The sequence below is a fragment of the Sebastes umbrosus genome, chromosome 5 (assembly GCF_015220745.1).
Source record: "Sebastes umbrosus isolate fSebUmb1 chromosome 5, fSebUmb1.pri, whole genome shotgun sequence".
Classification (NCBI taxonomy): Eukaryota; Metazoa; Chordata; class Actinopteri; order Perciformes; family Sebastidae; genus Sebastes; species Sebastes umbrosus.
The window spans coordinates 30,836,513-30,859,853 of record NC_051273.1 but is presented as its reverse complement, the minus strand read 5'-3'; the positions used below and the strand labels follow the sequence as shown (position 1 = coordinate 30,859,853).

General features: G+C 41.3%; 1 protein-coding gene across 2 annotated transcripts in view; it reads right to left on the bottom strand.

Annotated features, from left to right (window-relative positions):
- Positions 1 to 23,341, bottom strand: part of tgfbr3 (transforming growth factor, beta receptor III) — an 81,807-nt gene that overhangs the window by 43,761 nt on the left and 14,705 nt on the right. For both annotated transcript variants that reach the window (XM_037769812.1, XM_037769813.1), the window contains exon 3: positions 11,097 to 11,284. In XM_037769812.1, the coding sequence (XP_037625740.1) occupies positions 11,097 to 11,284 (188 nt within the window). The remainder of the gene's footprint in view (positions 1 to 11,096; positions 11,285 to 23,341) is intronic.

Here is a 23,341-nt window from a genome sequence, read left to right as displayed (position 1 = left end):
TACACGAAATCCCACCGGCAGGATCAAATAGCACAACGTACTGTCTCTCTCACTGGCTCTCTTCTTTACCGTCTCCTACTGGAAGTAAATTAACAGAAAGCAGCCGATGCCGTACGCCAGTGTTGTGTCCGGCCACAGCGCACCACATGACGGATCATAGACACGCTGCTCGCCATTTGAAATGCAGTTTCGGGATGTTTTGGAGGTTTGTCGGCCTCTAACGGGTCCGGACGCCGGGGAGCGAACAACTTTCAGGCCAAGAGAAAACAAGAGAAAAGTCCCGTTAGAGAAATAAACAAATCACAGTGCAGCCTGGTGCGGCCTGGTGCGGCCCGGTGCAGCCCGGTGCGGTGTTGGTGCTGGGAGCTGAGGCGAGAGCAGCCGGTGCTGGTGGACGGTGCACCTCTGAAACGTTCCGAAACTGCATTTCAAATGGCGTCTTGTGGTGCACTGTGGCCAGCGTGCGGTGGTGCGGCACCTCGGTGCAGCAGCAGCGGCCGCCTCGCCAGGAGGAGAAGATGGTAAAGAAGAGAACGAGTGACAGGGAGTCGGTGTGTTGTGCTAATTCTTGTCTTATTTGTGGTCTGATAAACAATAAATTCATCAGATTCAGTGCCATATAGCTAGCTGTTTTCCAAGCTATTGTAGCCGGCTTCATCTAAACTTGGTTGAAAAACGATGCAATCTGGTCGGTTTCTCTGTTTGAGAAAGAAACGAAAAACAGGAAGTAACACTGGCTGGAGGGCGGCTTTAAATAGGAGACATTTAAAATAGATCAATATCCAAAATTATAACAATAAACAACACTAAACTGGATAGATAAACTTCTGCATGCTAAACCCTGGAACACTGCAAAAGTTGAAAACAAAGAGCTCTACAAAGAGCTGAAAAGTCACGGCTCCAAGAGGAGAACGGCACACTGCCTGGGACCAATCCTACTGTGTTATCTGATGCGTGTGTGTATGTGCGTGTGTGTTGTCTATCTGGATCTTGGTTCTTTCTGGATCACTGAGGGTGTACAGAGGGAAGGGGGGAGCAGGACCAAAACCTGTTGACCGCTCTTATCAGCGCCACCCACATATTTGAGTGCGATGGGGATGCTACCTGGAGCCTGATGGTAATCAGTCTGCACTCAGCTCAACGCCGAACTGCAAGAACGGCAGCCTGGAAAGACGTCAGAGTGAGGCGGGACCTCTGGATAGCAATCTCTGAGTGATATGGCAGAGTGGCAGGACATGCTGAGGAGAATAATACGGCGTCGAGGCAGGGGGGGACGGGGTCAGGAGGACAGATCACGATAATCCTCTGATTAGATTAAAGTCAAACGGAAATTAAAACACATTTTTGCAAATTTATTATTAACCCCTGATGATCCGCCAAGTTCCTCGCCAATAACTACATTTTACAATATTATACTTGAACACATCATGATAACGTTATAATTTACCTTCTCCCAATCATTTTTACTGACTAGAGCTTGATCGCATCATAATGTAACTCGATGCAGCTTCCGTTAACATTAACTGTTAGCTCCGTTATTTACCCAAGCAGGACTGTGGTGCCCACCGGCTGCTAACAGCTAACGTTACTGGCTCTCCACCTGTCAACACAGATTTGTTGTTCGCAATGAAGCATAATCAGGGACATTTTCTATCGTCACCGGTACCTACGGTGCCTCTACTGTACTGTTAAAAAAAACGAGTATCATCACGTTTTTAAGAATTTTGGCATCGACTTGGTACCGAAGTATCGCTTCTCGTGACATCCGTACTCCAGAGTGAGAATATTTGGTTCCAACTGACGATGTCGGTACTGTGATTTCATTGGTAATATCTGTGTACGCAGGCACAAATAATGGTTTGTAACATCACTTAAATTTAAAATGCCACACAGCCAGTTCATTTGCTGATGTTTTTATACCTTGCTAAGTCCCATTTGTGATTTAAGCACTTCCTATGTTGCTATGTGACTTTGGATGTTCCACCTTTATCAGTAGAACTCCCAGGAAAAAAAAAAATTGTCCTAGTGAACAAAAAGTGTATGACTGTTATGACATTCGATAAGCCTCAAAAGCAAGTTTAAATAAAAACATTGCTCGCTTCGTGTGTGCAGTTTGTCTCATGTGTGAGCTCTCCTCTTATCTGACGCTGTGCTCTCGCCAGCTGTTTGTGCCCGGTGAGCTCCTCCAGCCAGTCACTCATACAGTCAAAGATATCTGCAAATTCCAGCTGATAAAACAATCATCTGCTCTGCCTCACCCTGATTCAGAGCCAGTGGCTGTGTTTGATGTTTGCCTTTGGTAAACTGATTAGAGAAAGATGGCAGATTGCAGATATCACCGGCCCCTTATGTTTATTTTCTACCCTATCACCCGACTGTACCCAGACGGGCCTCTTGTTTTGAGCTGCCTGCTTTTTGCTCCACAGTTTGCAGTGACTGGGGAACTACTGGGTGACTGCCATAGTGCCGAGCTCTGCGGCAACGCACATGTGGTGGAGGTGATTTGTTCGCAGGGTGCAAAAGGCCACTTTAACATGTGACAGAAGGAACATGTGGAAAAATGTTCAAACTTGATACCTACACCGTTGAACCAAAGCTGGGGGAGCAGAAAAGAACACCTCAGTATGAGGTCATTGTTTTGGTAGAACTAAAGTGGCAAAACACCAACACCTTCAGGTCAACGGTCAACCGACAAAAAGATATTTGGCCTCAAAATCCCGAGGGGTTTAAAGCTGGGATGGAATTTCAGCAGCAAGTCTAGTCTACGCACAGCTTCCTCGGACTGTAACTCTCATTTGTCCTCTTGCTCTAGAAGATTACATGTTTCTTATATAACCTAATTGAAATTTGTGAAAATGATTCTACCATTATTAAAAACAAAGCCCCAACCTGGCACTACATGCTTTACTGTTACTTGCCAGCCCAGAACAGTCACTTTACTAGTCCCTCTTCCAGCATACTGGCTCTCAGCCTGGCCTGTCTTTTATTTAGAGGCCCACATGGGTATTAGAGAGAAAAGGGGCTTCTGTTACTTTGATCAGGACCACTGGAGCTGAGGAAATCATCACTCTTTTTTCAGACAAATGTGAATAACACTTTAATAGAAAAAAAAAAGATTGTCCAGGCGAGCCAGTGTCAGTCTCAGTACTGGTCATTTTATGGAAAGGGAGAGTTAGGAATCTATGAAACAAACAGCCCACTGTCTAAAAGAATCGTTGAGTAAAAATCCAGAGTATGTATGATAGAAAAATTGTTGGTTTGAAATTGCAAACCGACCAAATAAAGCCAGTCGACAAATCTCCCTCATTGTGGTCTGGCAATGCTTAGTGGGCATTGTCTGGGGTGGGTGACATTTCAAGATTTAAAAAAGAACGGACAAGTGCCCTCAGTTCTTGACGCAAAAGGACCAATGCACCAAGAAAAACTCTTCTGGAAACATTACGTTGCTCCTGAACTACACAGTTTCTCAAATCAAGACAAATGTTCTAGCAAGAGTCTGCAGCCCAGCTAGCTGCTCTGTCATGCTGTAATTAGGCTTTGAGCTAAATGCTAATGTCGGCATGCTAACATGCTCACATAGACAACAAAAAAAGTATATTGCCAAGAAGTGAAAGTCAATTGTTCGTTTCATTGCACAAGTCCACTTAGCGTTGGTAAGCCGTCTGTCCTTTTAGAACATTCAACATTTGGCAAGCTAGGCTAACTAGTGTCCACAAAGTACGTATATTGCCAAGAAGTGAAAGTCAATTGTTATTTCCACTGCAACATCAGCGACCAGCAGCAAAGCTACGCTTCCGCCATTTTGGACTGAAAGCGACTACTGGACGCCAGTAAAACGTCCACCTAAAAAGTTCCGTACAAAAGTAAAACAAAATTATTTCTTTTTTTTTCGTCATATTTTACCGAAATGGCCTGTGTTGAACAATAAAATATTATAAATATAATAAGTGTTTTCAGTCCAAAATGGCGGCAGTGGCTGTTGTCAAGAAAACACTGGAGTTTTGTCTCTTTGCTTCTATACTCTTTGATGACTCTGCTAACGTGCTGATGTCAAGCAAGTGTAATGTTTACCATGTTCACTTCCTTAGTCTAGCATGTTAGCAGCTGAGGCCGATGGGAATGTCATACATTTCTCAAGTATTTGGTCGTAAAGCAAACTATTTGACCAGCTGAATTGAGATATTGGTAAAAATGTACATGAAATAACGGCGAGTATACTGTAGTAGAGGCAAAAGTAAAAGCAGACTGAACCCATCATGACCATTACAAATGATGATGTCAATTTCTGACTTTATCAGGGTTTTGCATCATCAAACTGATTGTTCAGGAGACGAAACCAATTTACAATTTCATTATGTCATGTTGATACAAGAGCCTAACAGCTGTTTGTTATTTTAAATCAGCAGCACCTGTATTAAATGCAAGTGGTTCTAAACATCACACTTTTATTATGGATACATCCAGAACAATAAAAGGAAATTCAATCATACGGCATTAAACTTCTTTCAATCAACCATGGGCTGCTACACTTTCACCTCAGCAGATCTGAGCACATGGCTCGCACATCACTAGAATACTATCCAAAATATTATTGTGGGTATTTCAAGCTTCAGGCTACTTGAATGAATGATTAGCATATTTTCTCCTTCTGTTGTGTTATTCTACGCTGACTGCCAGCCCTGTGAATGTGAGCAGACGGAGCACTATGCGCAGTCACTACTGAGGTGTTCTGTTGCACTTAATAACTCAGCTGTGGTGTGTGTAGATTGGCCGGGAGCCAGAGTGTGTATTCTGAGTCAGGTCCAGCTGTGCATTTCTTTCTGTGGATAACAGTTCATAGCCCTTTAGTTAATACCCATACTGAATGGGTTCACTGGTGCAGACAGGAAACAATTCATTGCTCTCACGTCTTCACTGGAAATATGGACAAACTGCGAGCCGCGACTTTCACACGTGGATGTGAAAGAGATGTGAAGCAGGCCTCACACGTCGTACTGTAGCTGCAGGATGTGTGTGTGCCTGTGTGTTAAAAATGTCTCAAATAGACCATGTGATCCCCTTTGTCCGCATTAGTCCACATACACACCATGTGCAACGGCACAGTTATTGCCTTACCTGGTCAAGGCTTGGCTTTGCGGATACTTAGTAAGGAGTCACTGGGGCACAGCGTGTTCTCCAGCAGCCCCCTCAACCCAGACAGCCAGTCCAGCACAGCCAAAGCTCAGCCACAGGCACCTCTTGTGCTGCAGGCCATCGTTCCAAACATCCAAATACAGTCTGTTCTGTGGGCCAGACACCACTTCCTCTCCCCCATCAGCAGAGGTGAGGAGGAGAAAATCTACATACTCACAGACTGACCAGGCACCTCTCTGCTGACTTTGGAAATAACTAAGCAAAGGATGCAAACACGGAAAAAGAGCCATCACTGAGAGTGAACTCAATTTGGACGCTTCCAAATCTGACAGCTAAAAAATTAAAGGAATAATTCAAAATTTTGGAAAATACAAAACAAAAATGTTTTTTGAAATGACTGACACATGCGTCATGTGTTGCTGGACATTCGTAGGAAAACGCAACAAAGAGGAATAACTTTTTTGTAAGATATCATATGAACAAGCCCCCAGGAAGTGTGCCGGTCGACATACGGACTTTCGTAGTGACCAAACGGCGGTACTGCAGCTTCCGTGTCAGTCACGTGATGCCATTGGGCCCAAAAATACTTTTTCCCATAGACTTACATTGGGAAAGAGACGTCTGTAAATCAGCGGAACATTTTTTTGAAGTGAATCAACTTCCCAGTACGAACACTCTAATAGCATTTATTTCAAAAATTTAGTTTTTAAAGTTGTAGAATGCACTAATAGCTGAATCCAGAGTCATTTCCCTTCCTCCGTTCATGTGAGTGAGACCCAGACCGAGGCTGGAGCGCCAAGCCGTGACGACGGCGTGACGTTGGGACCCCGTGACCGAGTCATGTGTCCGAGCAGACGCTACTGCGCTTGTCCTTGCCCAAGATCTGCAAAGATACGGGTACTTTTCCAGACGGAAGTGGAGCCATTTAGGCTTCATGCGCCAATAAGCAACTCTCATTGGAATGACCGGGGCCCCGCCTCCAACGCTGTATCCAGTTCTTTTAATACATCCATGCATACGAACCGTTGAATGAGGATACATTGTATTTTTAACATGTTTTTGTATGGATAAAAACGGAAATAATATTATGTTGTTAACTAGTGAGCTTCAGAGGTGCTGGTATTGGAGGGGCTGTTACCTTTGCACTGAACCAGGGTAGCTGTTTCAAGTTTTTGTGCTAAACAGACACGAGAGTGATATCAATCTTCTCATCTAACTCTTGACAACAGCAGTGTATAAAAAAAAATCCCAAAATGTAAAACTATCCCTTTAAGAAGGTGCCCTTTGAAGGCCTCAGAGGCTAACTTCAATTTAACATTCAAGTTTGAATTCATTACATTCACCAAAGAGGTTACTCCTTATGATCTCTGGCCCACTTTACCAAAAACATCTAAAGCCTAAAACAACAAAATACACACTGGCAACAAATTCAGCTGTATACATAGGAGCAAAAATAGGAGTGACTTGCACAAACTGAGCATACAGATGGACAGAGGAGAAGTGATTATCCTGCAAGAGTGGTTTGAGAATTTTATGTGGGTTCATGTTTCACCATGAAACTGGTGTGCTGTTGGAATCCACTGTAACTCTTGTAACTTTTCCTATGCAAAGGAACAAGCTATAAACTTTTCAGAGCCACCTTTCAAGCCTAAAGGTGTTACTATTTGATATTCAAAACTCATTTTAAATGGATTATCCCTTTAAAGAGAAGTGGTTGTGGAGGTTTACGGTTTGTTTTTTAGGAAGTAAGCTCAAGAAACCTTCCACTGGAAAAAATCAACGTCCTTACTTCCAACTGGAATTGCTTTCACTTTGATTCAGAAATGAGGAATATGTTTCCTGCTTTAGGCTGGAACTGGTCAAGGATAAACAATAAAAAGCACTGTGGTCCTTTTTCACAGCCTCTTTGGTGAGAGCATCCTTGCCCAAATGTGGCCAAGGATGTTAATCATTTTAAGATCGACTCTGTTTTAAGTTGTAATTCCTTTTTTCCACTGGATTATCACCTCCTCCTGTCACGAAAGATCACAGATCAGGTTCAGATTGTGTCAACGAGACCGCAGTCTGACGCACCGTGTGCCCTCCAACGCAGTCTTGTTGAAGGCTAAGCACTTGTGTCCGAACAGGCCAATCTGTGCCCACGATCCAGGTGCAAATGCAATCAAGGACCAGAGTGGGAGTGGTGATGTTATCTCATCACTCACGGAGCGAGCTTCTGCCGGGCCACCTAATCTCCACCAGAGCTGGAGTGACCTTCAGCAGCCAAGGCTGTAGGCAGAAGAACAGACAGCTGGATGTCTGCCTCCTCCGCAAAAGTCCTCACTTGACCATGGAGGTGACGGGTTACCAACAGCTGGATAAATTGACGTGAAGAGATGGATTTCACAGAAGGTTTTACTGGACTATCTATTACAGCTATGCTGTGAGTGGTCACTTACAGAGCTAATTATTCTATACATCTGGTAAGAAAGAATACAATTAACAATGTAAAATGAATGCATGTCCAAATTTGTTTAATTTCACTCACGCACGTTTCCCTCTGCTTTAAATCCTAATAAATAAACTCTGTAGAAGACTGAAAAATATTAAATTTGGACAAAATAAACATACAAGAATCCCTTTTACAATCAGTCTCTGTCAGTTGACTGTGTTGTTGAACCATTATTTGCTCCATCACTACCAGCAGAAGGGTCTCTTGAGAGCAAGTGAAAATAAGATTTAGACAGCCAGTCTCAAGGGTTGTTACAGCTTCAACAAAAAATATGGTTAAGATTGTTTGACTTTCTGAAGTGTCCTTGTTGGAACAAGTTGAAAAACAGAAAAAAAATTCTTTACGTCAAAAACCTGTACTGTATGGACTTTGTCTTGCACTCAACAGTCTGTCCCATAAAAGGCAACTGGTTACTCAATGTGCAGACAGCATGCAAAAGCAGAAACCAGCAGGGCAAAATGGTTTAAACATTGGGCCTAATTTGCCTTATTACTAGGACTGTCAATCGATTAAAATATTTAATCGTGATTAATCACATGATTGTCCATAGTTGATCGCAATTCATCGCAAATTAATCACATATTTTGTATCTGTTCAAAATGTACCTTAAAGGGAGATTTGTCAAGACTTTAATACTCTTATCAACATGGGAGTGGACAAGTATTTGCTTTATGAAAATGTATATAACTGGAAATCAATGAACAACACAATAAATGACAAATATTGCCCAGAAACCCTCACAAAAATATGCTCAAATCATAACATGGCAAACTGCAGCCCAACAGGCAACAGCAGCTGTCAGTGTGTCAGTGTGCTGACTTGACTATGACTTGCCCCAAACTTCATGTGATTATCATAAAGTGGGCATGTCTGTAAAGGGGAGACTCGTGGGTACCCATAAAACCCATTTACATTCACATATCTAGAGGTCAGAGGTTCAAGGACCCCTTTGAAAATGGCCATGCCAGTTTTTCCTCGCCACAATTTAGTGTAAGTTTGGAGCGTTATTTAACCTCCTCAACAAGCTGGTATGACATTGTTGGATGTGTGTTGGATTGCAATGTGTCTTTTGTAATAGGATGAATCCATCGTGATGTCAATGCTGAAACAACCTCCTCCTCAGTCCTACATAATGTCAAAGATTGTAATCAAAACATCTGTCAAATCTCAAATGTAAAAGAAGCCCTGTAACTGCTTTAACTCCTCATCACATCACATTGTGTGGAGCAAACACGAGATATTACAACAAAAGACAAATCCTTCTCATTGTTATGACCACAGAACACTACCATTTAAGTTCATAAGCTCAGCCACAGAAACCAGAGAGTCATTTCGTTATTAACCTGCTGATGCAGCATACTCGCACACACTGTGCTTCTGTATATTTGACCTTGGCAACAATTAAGCCTACATCAGCAGCGAAACTGCAATGGCAAGTCTATACATGCTGCTTTTCACACTGCTGTGACTGAGGGGGGATGGGAACGTGGGACAGCGTTTTCGAAGGCCGTGGGCCCGTGATTCATCTTTAAACTATGGCTATACTCTGAGGAGTCTTGCCGTGAGACAAGCTATACAGCACCTGAGGACAGGGAGTGGTTTAGAAACCGCTATCACCCTTTGGAACACTATCAGGAGATGTGCTGACAGTTTGATGAAGCGGTTGGAAAATCCCTCTGTGCAGACATTTAAATGACTGACTAATCACTGTCTTGTTTTTCACTCTCTAGAAAGTTGTGTGTTAGCTAAGGTAAGCCCATCTGATCATGAGGTTTAGAACAAGTTTATTTAACCAGAGCCTCCAATGACAATAGCCATGTTTCCGTTCAATTGTTAAGTGAATTTTAAGAGGATTTTTGAAATGTCGGAAAATAGAAATATGAATTAGGCACGTTTCCATCTACTGGGTTGGAGAAAATGATGTAGGCTGCGTAGTAAGTTGGCGCTATAGGCTACGCATGGCTGTAATCTGCCAGTAAACAGAGTATAAGAAGTAGTAGAGGTCGCGAACCAAAAACAAAACAAGTCGGCTTGGCCATCTATACCATGTGCGATAGAAAAATGGAGAGAAGTCTTCAGGAATTTGTTTCAATTGGGCAAGTTTTACTTGTTCTTTCAAGTCAGCTAGTACTGGCCATGTTTCATGTTGCCCGAAGGCAAAGAAATATATATCCGGGAAGACGCCAGACAGCAGAAACAGCTGATCAGTCATGTGAGTAAAATGTTCGGTACGTCATAATTTATTTGGCAAATGCATTTCCATATTCCATTAAGTGCATCAACTCTTTTTCGACAAAGACAAAAACCACCTCAAGCGAGTGTAAAAACTTTTTTGCGCAATCGAGGAAGTTTTATCAAATTTCGCCGTTTCCATACAGCTTAATCCAAAATCGAAATGCACATAAAAATAGATGAATGGAAACATGGCTATAGACGCCTAAAAATGAAATCCAACTGATATTTATTATGCCTGGTCACACAAGCATTTAAAACAGCAAAGGTTTTCACCAAAATCAATGAATTTGCCTGCGGGGTCGTGTAAATCTGTACATATTTGTCACGTCAAGTTCAACTTTGGTGAATTTTGAAATGCAAATTTGCACCGTTGACCATTAGCAAGCCGTCTTGACAGTGCTACCTTTGAGGGAATAGAGTTGAGGGTAGAGTTCAAAATGGAGGAGAGTGTCACAGCTTAATAAACTGTGTTGCACCATTCACTTTTATTTACTTAATCCTCATCTGTTAGAGTATTAACTGCTCCACAAAAGAGGCAGTTAAGAGACAGGAGTCCATGGTGCAAATACCAACTTATTGTCCCATTAGAGACCGCAACATTGAGTTTGCAAAATAAACAGTCAGAAAGCTTGCTAGCTCAGAGGGCTTTTATTGTCCTGAAAACCAAAATGCCAGGGGGAGTAAACGGGGCAGTATAGAGAAAATAGAAAGAATCTTGGAACAGACATTAGCATGTTCCTGTCTTGCAAGCAAATAATTTACCTATTAACCCTGCGATAATCCAAAATCAACAAGCCTCTAGTGCCGCCTATTTTGTGGATGAACTTCACTGGGCCACTCTAGTGTGACGGGCGTTTACCACCTAGCTTTGTGGCACGTAGCTTCCTCTAAGCAGACGGGAAAAGGACTAGCAGCCATTATCAGAGTCACTGGTTAAAAATAGAGCAAACAAGGGCAGTGGAAATAGCAAGTGCAGCAGCAGATCTTTATCAGGCTGAACAATAAAGTCCTCAGAAGATGAGACGAGGTGGAAGGCAGATCATGTCTCACTGGGCTATATTAGTAATGTTGAAAAAGCAATAAAAGCTGTCTGCCTATACTGATAGTAAATATGGGTTTAGAGAATTGTTGAATGCTTCCCTGTGAACTATTTCGGTTTAAAGAGTAATCTTGACTGTTTTTATTGAAGAGTTAATTATGGTGGTAGACAATATGAGTTTCACTCAGTATGACTCACTTCAGCCGGGGTGTTGTCTGGTCCCTCTGCAACATGTCCTCTCAGGTTGATGATGTGGACCTCCTGTGGGAGGCTGGTGGTGCCTCTACTCGCGCAGCCTGACAGGGCGGTGAAGCTCCTCGACGTGGCCTGCACCGGGTGTCCCATCCCCACCGGCAGCAGCTCACATGGGCTGCGAGACAACGGCCCTGCGGTGAAGAGAAGAATGCTGTATGAATCAAAATGCTACAGTAATGCACAGGGATTCAAAAGTCATGTCTCACATGATGTGGACTTATTTATGTAAATCATGTATGGGCTCTTTCTTAGTGTACACAGTAACGTCCCATGGTCGTAATGATCTACTCCAGATAAGAGTCATTTGTCTTCTTTTCAACACGTAGAACTTGGAAAAACATGTATGTACAGTATGTATGTTGTAAGTTCAGGAAGTCCTCATTCTGGAAAGCAACTAGTACCACCACATTATACATAAACAGAAACATTCAGCAAATGCACTTTTTCTCAGTCCTCTATAATAAAGGTTTTTTCCTCTGGACAATGTAGCGTGTCTCAGTCTGACCACCTTTAAGCTGAGTAACATGTGAGACATATAATCAACACACGGCAGTCCAATTATAATTCTCTTCAGGCAATTTCAACCATTTTTACTTTCCTTGAATGTTCAAATTTGACCTTCTTTAATGACTTCGGAGGAGAACCAGACTTTACATTCTCGGTCTTGTAAAGATTGGAACCAACCATAAGCTTTAGCCTTTACTAGTTGCCTTGGCGATGTGACAAGATCCTGGACAAAGCATGTTCAACACTACAGTAATGATCCAGTTCACACTGTCCAACTCTCTATATGTCATACGGTACAGAGCATCACAGTGTATCTGATTGGTATCACAAAACTTAAATGAGCAAAAACGGCCATTGCAAACGGGCTCTAAAAAGGTCACATGTCAGAGGTTCTTTGTTGCAACAAACGTCAGAAGTCCTTTTTGTCTTTCTGGTCACATGGACATGAGCTGACGTGGAATCGTGATGAGGAAATGTTTGAATCTTTTATACTGCGTGCGTGTTTCTCCTTGCTGCAAATAGACATTCTCAAAATTCTCCATTTTCTCCACCCATCCGAGTCCTTCTAGTTAAAAAAAAAATGTATGTTCATGGACAGGCAAAAACCTGCCGCATGGAACCCCCGTAAAACGCTGCGTCTGATTGTGTGACGTCACTTTGGCTGCATAAATCTAGCAAAAACTCTTTAGCCTCCTCATCTCTGCTCGAGGCCAGAGACTCAAGGCTCTACATTAGCTGCTACTATCATAACACACCTCAAATCTCCAACCGGACTGTCGGCAGTCCCGTTGCATTGTGGGTAATGTAGGCGCCAGATTTTGACAAGGAAGAGGAATGCGTGGAATAAAGAAGACAGTCTGACAATGTTAAATAAATGAAACGCTAAACTGGTGCAGAGAAGAAAAAATAAAGAACAATGTCTGTGAAAAATGTCTTTCTTCATGATAACTACAACTTGTTTTCAAAAACTGTATTGACGCTGGGAATTGGCAATTGTATGAGTTATGTTATCGGTAACTGTTAATTATTAATTAATTAATTAATTAATTAATTAATTAGTTAGTTAATCTCTCATTCACTCTATAGAGCTGTAACGATTAATGGATTAGTTGTCAGTCAACTATTAAATGAATCACTAACTATTTTGATATTTGATTAATCGGTTTGACTATTTAAAAAAAAAAGTAAAAATTCTCTGAACCCAGCTTCTTAAATGTGAATATTTTCTGGTTTCTTTACTCCATTGTGACATTGAACTGAATATCTTTGTGTTGTGGTGGATAAAACAAGACATTTGAAGACATCATCTTTGGCTTTCGGAAACACTGATTGACATTTTTCACCATTTTCTGACATTTTATAGACCAAACAACTAGTTGATTTATCGAGAAAACAATCAACGGATTAATTGACAATGAAAATAATCGTTAGTTGCAGTCCTACTCTCTAGTAGGTGTTCTCATTTCAATCACAGCAGCTACGACTGCAAAAAAACAGTAACTGAACCTGGTCGATCAAGCAAAGCAGCACTCAGCAGGGTGTGCGGACACTGAAGCTCAGTCAGTCGGCTCTCTGTCAGTGTTTTGTCTACGGCACAGTGAGCTGCAATGAACAGTTCAGTGATCTGTGAACGTTTGGGCTACTTGACTTCAACAAAGATTCACCGATGTTTACAGGATGGCACTTAACATCCACATTTGCTCTTGCGTGATACGGAACTTCCCTCTCAGCCACAAGCTTTCAGGTGGTTAGCAAGCTATGGTGTAAACTTCCTTTACGTTTTAATATCTGCATGACCCACTTAATCACATCCAGGGTGTAACTCGCAAATACACAAGATGAAGTCAGGGTGGCACAATAGCCCAGATCTGAGGTTTTGTGCAAGGCACCGAACAGCTCGTTTCCATTAGGGTGTCATGTAGACGATGAGAACATCCATGGCCAGCCAGGTTTTTTCTCGGGGTCAGACCTTGTGTTTTTACCCCACAGCCTTGTGCCAGCCAAGGCCTGCTCACATTTCAAACACATCGGGCTAAACACGCAAATGCTGCCAATGGCAATCAGATGGAACATTTGGAAATCATTAAAGTCTGAGTGAAAGACAGTTAGATAACAACGTTCAACTGACTCCAAAAACACGGTGCCTCAACAGCGGGGTACAGCTAGGGGGAAAACTTTTTTTTTGCTCAGAACACATAGCTATTGTTTTCTCTTTCCGTGCTATCCAATAAGCCTATGTTCCATCAGCATAAAGCCAGAGATTATGTATGGCATAGCTAACCTCTTCTTGTTGTGAGAGAAAAAAAAAAAACCATAGGCTTTATTGTTACCATATTTGTCTCTTGAGATAAATCCCGAGCCTTTGACAGATGTCTCAACCTGAGCTTTCTGCTGTCTCTTGTTGCTTGTGAATCACTCCAAGCCCCAGATAGATTAACTCTTATTGGGAGCATACATATTTTAAAGCATGGCAAGGTCTTTCTATGGCGATAAAAGGACCAGGCTTAATGGCAAAAACCTGTGGTGCATCAATATTTCAACCCCCGCTTAAACCCCTCCTCCCTCTTCCTCCCAAAGGACTGAAGCCTAACCATGTCATCAAAACCTCACTCCCACAAACACGTCTGAGGGCACTCCAACTCACTTTTTCCCCTCACACATGGAGAATAACAAACAACTGCCAGACAAACAAAGAAAAATGTAGTTCTTTCTGGGAGACTGCCAAAAGATTACACTACACGTTGGGCAATGGTCTGATTTTTTTTTAAATTGCTTAAAAATACAACAGAAAAGGAGGACGTGGGGAAAAAAAGGTACCATATGGATAGAAAAGTAGGGCATTCAAAGATTCATGCTTTTGTTTTTGCTGAGCCTAAGAGAGGTAAGTCTGTCTGCTACTTTGCTCCAGAGCAAGAAATCTCAACAAATACCGGCTATAGGCTTCTTTTATGATATTTTTCATAGCTTCTCATTGTCCACAGAAGACGATTCCAGACGATTTTGATGACTTCCCTTCCCCATGACTACCACTGAGCACTATGTTGCGGACAAGAGGAAGAAGAAAACAGCCCTTCTGATTTTTATGATGCTGTGGTCGTTCCTCTGGTGCCATTCTTACCACCATATAAAATGGTGCTTTTGTGCGATTCTTTGTAGAGAAACTCAAATTTACAGATCTGTCGAATGAGTGTTGGTCGACTAAGCATTTCTTGGGTCTAGGGCAGCCATAGAGCTGAGGGAAACTACAGAGTTTTATGCTAATACATAGTCATTTGAGCCATTGTTATAATAAAAATATTGATTATAGCAGCTTTAACTACAGGTAATTCCATAAGAATATCACAGTATTTGGTTCGGTCCATCCAATTATTCAGGATTGTGTGGTGTAGTGAACACTGCAGCCTGTAGGAGCAAATAAAGTGAGGATTTAGACTTTTATTTTTTATATATATTTGGTGTTTTGTCAAATAATCTTTTAGAATCAATAAATTAACTAATTTATGTTTACTTTATTAGATCAGGTTGAGAGAGGTTTCACACACAACTTTCACTGCAAATGACTCAATCATGAGCTATGAGGACAAAAAGTTGTTTCACTATGATAATCTAAATCTATGAACCTGTAGCATAACCTATAAACCTTTCAAATTAACCGTTAAGATGACACATAGCAGACAAAGGCCTTCATCACTCATTCAATTGTTCTTCTAATTCCATCACATATGCTTTTACCATCAGCTGACGCCATCATCGGACAGAAAAAGGTTTCAGGAGAAAAAAAGCTGCTGTTGGCCCAGCCTGCCACAGCTTTGTGTCTTCTGTCACCTTGTCTGTCTGCCTGTCTCCCCCCTGCTCCTGTCTCCCCCTCCTCTCCAGCCATGTTCCCTCGGTCATCGATGGAGTACAGAGTATGTCCTGTCCAGCTGCTACTAGTGCCTTTTAGCCGGCCAGGCCAAACGCCCACAGCAGAGGAATGAGAGAAGCTGTTGTTCAATCTGCCTGAAAAACAAGTCCAGCCAGACACTCTGCAGACTATACCACAAATAACCGCCTTAACCCAACAGATACAGCAAAATCTGATACTCCAGCTGTAACAGTGATCTCTAAAATTTATTGAAGGTCTTCAGACAGATGAGAGCACCGACCGTAAAAGATGAACGGCAGAGAGTGTAACCCTAACTACAGTGGAGAGCGCAAAAAAACTCAAAATCTGTTGTGTCCATCTAGACCCCTTTGTAGCCTGCAGCTTTGGTACCTCAATACCAAATTATTGTGGTAAACTGTAACTGTACAACTGTATTGTGGTAAGCTACAAACTAATATATCCAAACCTCAGCTAATTACATGAAAATGATCTATTACCAAGACATAATTGCAGTGCACTTTTTGGGCTTGACATTAATTTTGAAAACACTGGAAGGAAGCGGTGAGATGCTTCATTTCCCCAAGATCGGGCAAAATCTGATCCGTGATTTCCTAGTACTGTTCGTGGCATAAAGATGAATGATCCTATACCTTTATTATACCGTACATCAATCTCAATCCAGTCAATACTGACCCTGCAGCCAAACTACAGTAAACAGCAGGAGAGCCATACCAACCAATGTCTTAACTTTGAATCCTGACGATTCATTTTGTTAACATTCTTGGGACGGGAGCCTGGTTCTCATAGAACTATGTGTCATGTTAAATCAGCAACAGCGAGGCTTTAGGAAAAGCTAACATGGACAGGACAGCCAGATCCTGATCCGACCCAAAAGACTCAACATCAACAATCTCATCATCGCCCCAATCCCACCCCCCAGCCCAGCTGTGAGGTCAAGCTACATTCACAATTCATATAAATGTAACTATGATTTGAACGGTTACATTAGATTTTGACTCATGTAAAAAAAAAAAAATTAAAAAAGGATTTCAAAGCTTTAAAGTTGGAACTGAATGTCAGTAAATATCTGTTTTGTTGAGATTCAAGACACTCCTCTCAAATGTTAGCTGCTCTTTCAGCTTTGCATGCTGGGATTTTTGCCACTTTTAACCGGGGAGAGAGCTGAAAGGAGGAAAGGAGGAAAAAAAACAATCTGAACTAGACACTTTAGGAGATGTAACAGAGCTAAGTGGGGCGTTTCTGATAGATGGCATAGCTGCAGCATCAAACAAAGGATCAGAAATCGATCAGACTTTATTTAGCCAACAGGGCCTTTACAGTAACAAAAGATGCTTGTTATCTGCCGCTATCCAGAAGCCTGCAGATCAGCTCGGGGCATCTCTGCGTGTCCACAATCAAACTAAAAGGTGCCTTGAACTTTAAAGTTGCTCTTACAAAGAGCGAGGACTGTCTTCATTGAAGTCAGCAGACAGGCAGCATTTAAAAATCTCTCTGACAAATGTCACAGGTGTAAAAACCACATGTAGGAGTGTAGGAGGAGTTTGTGGTTTTAGCTGTGAAAGTGAGAAGTTTAGAGGGAGATTTCTGAGTGGAAAAATGGAATTTCATCACCACTTTCAGTTTCCACTACAGTTTGCCCAAACCACTTTATCTTAATCGTATCTCTTTATCCTAATACAACGTACTGGTTACCATGATATACATAAATATTTTGCTAAAACATATTATACGTCAAATAATAGCTGTTTGACGAAAGTTTTTTTTACCAGATACTGAGTAAGTATTGAATCCTGTCACACATTGTTACAAAAGACCCTACTGTATAATAATTCCACATTTTATCAGGCTTATTGTGCCACATAGATGGCTATCAATTGCTAGAATTAGGCATTATAGTGAATAGCAGCTTGATGTGGATATCTGATCAGGAATAAATAAACTGGGAAATGCTAAATTTCTGTGTGCCTGCTGCTGAAAATTGGCAGTTGAAACATTTGAAATAGTTGAAAAACTGCAAAATGTTGAAGCAGGAGTGGAAGTTAAGTGCTGTAAGAAGCTGAAGTTTCAATATATGTGGAAGCACTGAATAAAGTTGGAGTATTATTTAAAGTGAAGGTGCCGAAAAATAATTGAAGACTCGGTTGAAGTTCAAGAAATGGAAGTGTCAGTGAAGTGTAATCACTGAAATCAGATGATAGTTAAAGACTAAGGGATGAAATCAGTTAAGGTTGGGTGATATGACAGTATATACCGTGCGACGGTATAGAAATGTGTCCACGGGTAGAGAATCGTCATTCAACCGCGGTAGCAATTCCTCGCCAATCCAGTTGCCCCGCAAGGTAATTTGGGCAGACATGGAGGAGGAGAGTGAAGATGAACCAAGATGAGAAGAACTCTGGTTACATGATTACCAGACAGTTCCACGCTGTAGTTTAATTTTGACACTGATTGAAATCTGGCTGGTATTTACTTGTATCTGATAACCTTAAAACCTGTAACACTGAAATTACTGTTCTCAGGAACCTTAAAGCTTCCGTTTTGAAAGTACGAGTCTTTTGTTTAACAGTTTCTGGTTTTTAATTCAAGTGTTGTCTCGTGTGAAGCAGTTATTATTATTTAGTTATTACACGGCTGTGATGATGCTCTGATTGGTCAATCACGGTGTTCTGCGGTCTGTAGTTTCTATATAACAGACCGTTGCTATGGGCGCAGTTCTGATGTCGGACTCTGGCGGACCGTTTTTGTGTCAAAATATTGATTTGTTCAGTAAGTAGCCGTGTAATAAGCGGGATAATTCAGGGCGATAAGAGACCCCTACAGGGGATTCTTTCACCGCAATGACCGGCTCACTGTACATTATCCCTTACTTATAATAATTATTTTATTTGTTATAAAATTACATACTGTATAATGTGATAGAAGATTTGGCCATAAAGCCCACCCCTAAAATCAGTCAAGCTGTCAGTTGAGACATGTACTGTTGAAAGCAATTAAAATGCCATTTGAAGAGTAAGATGAAAGCAGTGGAAATATCAGTTGAAGAGTAAGAGATGAAAGCAGTTGACACGTTAGGTGACGTGTAAGTGGTAAAGGTAGTTGAAATTTCATTCGAGGTGGGCGCACTGGAGACTCTTTCAATATGTACACTGTAAGCAGTTGAAGTGTAAGATCTGATAACTTCAAATTAAAATTCACCTTGCAATATGCACATAGGTTTTAATTTCTTGAGAAAACAGTGGCACTATATCCGTTACATTTTCTTTATTGGTGGTTCATCTATGCACAGGTCATGACCTGGGTTCCCCGCAGTGTGACTCATTCCACGCAAGAGACTTAAAGGACATGAACATGAAAGAGTAACACTTGTGACTGGCATGTACCTTCATCTACCTCTTTCCCCCCTAACCACCCACAGTTAAATGTTTATTTCTTCAGTTACGCCTTTTTGGTGGACTAGCACTAGATATACACAGACTGGTTCTAAGAGCAACACGGGATATGGCACTACGAGACCATGTGCAAGAGGGATTTATTTTCTGTAAAAAGATACTAATTATAGTCTTATTATTTTACATTGCCGACAGTGCATTTAGGCTCGACTGTGATAGTGTTGGAGGTAAGACAGGAAGTGAAGATAAATCCAAGTTAAGGAGAGAGAGACTGTATAAATACTCACATTTGATATATTTAAACAATGTGAGGTCCAGAGAGTGATGTCACTAGACACTTTTCACATTCTTTGGCAGGCTCCTTTTGGACTATAACCTCTTTTATGATTGAATATCTCTTTCTGATTTGTTGTATTCCAGACTATCATAATATGTGATCAAATGAAGGTGATTAAAAGTCTTGCTTTCATTTTTACACCTTTCACCTGACTACAAGCTCTTCAAAGTGCAACCACGTTTTATTTCAAGGGAAGAAACCAATCACTATGTAAATTGACATTATGCAGACTACCGGTGGTCTTGCAGTTCTTGAAAATGATCAGTCTGAACCAGTTATTTTCAACAATTGTGAAATTAGATGAGACAAGAATTACAAGAACTTTGGGGAATGGGAATAGAGAAGTAGGGGGGCCTGGAGCCGGAAAAGAAATAATGCTGTAATGAATTTGTAATTTTGTGTTTTTTTTGTGTTCTGTGTTTGTACTTCCACTGAATATATCCATATGAGCACTAACACTATTCTTTCAAAAATTGAGTAAGTATCTATTTGGACACACTGAGTTGTAATTTAGCCCGTCACTTCCTGAGAGCCTCCCTGCCGTTTTGAGACGCGTAACCATGGTAACCCGTGCCAACCTCATATCACCAAACAATGATTTGTGAGAATCCTAAAGTCTGAACTAATTTTAAAACTCTGTTACGCCTAGCAAAGTGAAATCTTATACTTACACTTAAATTGAAACATTATTGACGTTACAGAGCTGTCCGCCAACGTCTGTTATGAACATTATCACTGCATTGTGGGATATTTATGCCGCTGTAGTGTCCAACATTTGTGCAATGTAATATTTCGCCAGAAATAGTATGCAATTCACGTACTATTGGTTTCATACTAAGGTTTCAGACATACTAAAAAATCTCACATACTGTTTTTGCGTATTAAATAGCATGTTAGTATGGAATTTCAGATGCAACCACTGTATCATCAAAGCTTCTATCAGTTTCAAAGTTCTGGTTGAACACCAACTTTACTACTTCATACTTTATTCAGGACATAAAACTGGAAAGTGGACCATGTATATGTATCTTTAAATTTCAAATTGAAAGACTATAGGACCCTCCCTGTTAGGTGCTTTTATCAGTACAGTCTTCTCCTATCTCACTAGAGATAAACGCCTCTGTTTCCAAAGAAAGCACTTTGTTGCCGTCCACACTGCGGCACTGAGCCAAGACTTGGGTACGGGAAGTGATGTCAGTCTGTGTGCCAGTTAGGGACAAATCTGATATTCCCACAAAGCCATTTCCGAACATAAACAAACAGAACCTCCTCCCTGTGTGTGTGTATACACATCCTCGTAGTTCCCAGTGTTAGCATGCAGGCTAAATGTGTTTCTCCAGATGCACAAGAAGGTCAGACAGTGAAGATTACCTCGCACATGTCAACACACAAAACTATATCATAATTCCCTTTCAGAAAAAACAATGGAGAAAAGGAAGACAATAATGAAACTTAATGCATTTTCAATACAGTTGTCCAATAATGCAAAGCTATAATAAGGCCATTTTAATTATAATAAATATATAATAGCACAAAGGGGCCTCTTTGTTTCTATATACCTCCTATCTACCTACCTAAGATATCCCAGTTCCCATATGAACTACAGGATTAAATGAATCCTCTGGTCTCCTTTGTTTTTCACTGCAGGGCATGATTCCCATGGACCATGAACTATGCAAACCCGTTTAGGGAACATAATATTCTGCCCGCTTTTGTTTTCCTAAGGGGCTTTGGACTACAGAATCACTAGCTCTGCAGTGTTGACATTAGCGCAGCCCACTAACCCCTGAACCTTGAGCCACTACTACAGGAAGTGAGTAAAGCTTTTCATAAGGGTGGTGTAGGTTCATTTCATTGGCCTGCCTATGAAAAGGATTTATCTCTTGAAGGCATAAGAGGAGGAAGCTGGAATGGGATGAAGGGAGGAGGCGTGTAGGGGTGAGCCCAAACTCCATTAGGGAAGTCGTAAACTCCCCCATCAAAGTGTGAAATCTGAAGACACGTATCCTGCAAACCTCTCTGGAACTCAATATCAACCCAAAACACACTTTATTGGTCATCGACCATAATTTTGTCGGCTGGCAAATAATTGAAATAACAGCTAAAAGGCAGGAGTTTGAATGGATTATATTTTATCTATATGCAGGCAAAGCTTTTTACAGTTTGTAAGTATATTAACAGGTGTTTAGACAATAAATTACGTCGCTGTGGATGTAAAAACTTCAGCAACAGTGAAGGCACTGAACACAAAGAAAACAGAGGGCCATTAAAATGCATCTCGCTCATTTGCAAGGGCGTAGGTTTAGGGCTGTGTATCAGCAAGAGTCTGGCGATACGATACGTATCATGATACAGGGGTAACGATTTAATATATTGCGATAATGTAAGCAAGGCGATATATTGGGATTTTTGAAATTTAATTTTAGGAAAACTGTCGTAGTATAAAGAACACACCCGAAATAAACCAATTTAGAATAGGCAAAAATAACACCTTTATACTGCATGCAAAGAAAAAACTGCATAGTTTTTGCCCCAAACTGCATGTGATTATCATAAAGTGGGCATGTCTGTAAAGGGGAGACTCGTGGATACCCATAGAACCCATTTTCCTTCACATATCTTGAGGTCAGAGGTCAAGGCACCCCTTTGAAACGTGAATACTCTTTCCTGCATTGCATTCCTGGTATACTGTGATATGAATTGCTAAATTGCCTGCTTTGTTTCATTACCCCTGTTTTTTACATGTTTAACCTAAACACTTTTCTGTTACTGACAGTGAACCTGGTTATTATTCATCAGCCCTGACAGATAAAGTGGGCACCTGTTGGTAAACCATCACCATTAGTTGAAAAGAAATACTTGACCAATTACGAGCGGCGTCAGAAGCCAGAGGCAAGCGGAGGAGATGGAAGTGAGTATATTTCTCTCTACGTCTAAATGCAGACATAAATCAGAGAGCTTTGAAGACATGGATGACAAGGCTAATTCCCAGAGGAACACAGGAGCCACTGTGTAAAGTGAGACAGCTGAGCATGTGTGCATATCACTAAAGACTTTACTGGCTGTGCTGCCACTGTACGTCTTTACTGATGGGTGCTGACATGTGCTGTCTGGACCTATAATATCAAAGAAGAAAAAAGTTGTCAGCACAGTCGCGAAACAAGAACCGGCTGTTCGAGTATCTAAAAAGTAGTAAATGGTTAAGACCAAGTATCTATGTCCAGTATTAGTAAACTAAAGCAGTATGTTTCTATTAGTTAAAACTACTTCGAGGAACTTTTATTTTGTGTTGATTTGGCGGTCCCTGTGGACAAAAGCGGTAGTGTTTACGAGCACCAGACTCCCTTTAGAAAACCCCTAATTTTACTCCAATAGGGTCTGACAGTCTGCCCAGCGCAGTCCTGGTTCTGGTTCTCCCGTGCCCTTTCTAGTGAACCTGCATGATTTCGTCTGATTTCGCTGGAATCCGACACGGTGGCACCTATGACAAGCATTAAGAATAGCTATATAGAAATATCCAATCTTCTTGCTGATGGTCTTGTTTACTTTTGTAGGTCATAAGGAGGCATCAGTATTAAATTGACACTGTTTGATAACCAGTTAAAAATTCCTCACAGTAACTTTAAGAACGTGAAATATATGTTTTCATAATTCTTCATGAGGGAGCGCTCTCAGATACTATTGAATTATTGTCACACCCTGAGTAAAACCGAAACAACTGAAGGCTTCGTTGGTAATGACAAAGGTCAGAGTGTAAATTGTAGCTCCCACAGTGTAGTAGCATTATTACACAGTGGTTAAGGTTTTGACCAGACATGACTTTGTTGAGATACCATAAGTGGACTGCATCAGCCATCAGCTCACCCTGCACATTGTAGGCAGTACTTAAAGTACCCGAGCAGAAGTGCCTTTCCTGGCTAAACGGGCCGATGGAGAGGAATGTCTGTCCTGCTGCTCCAAGGGCATCTCACTCATCAATCATAGATGCCTGCAAAAGCCATGTTCTCTGACAGCAGCTTGGTGGGGGTTTGGGAGCAGCCGCTTAATCTGCATTCACAGAGATTCGAAC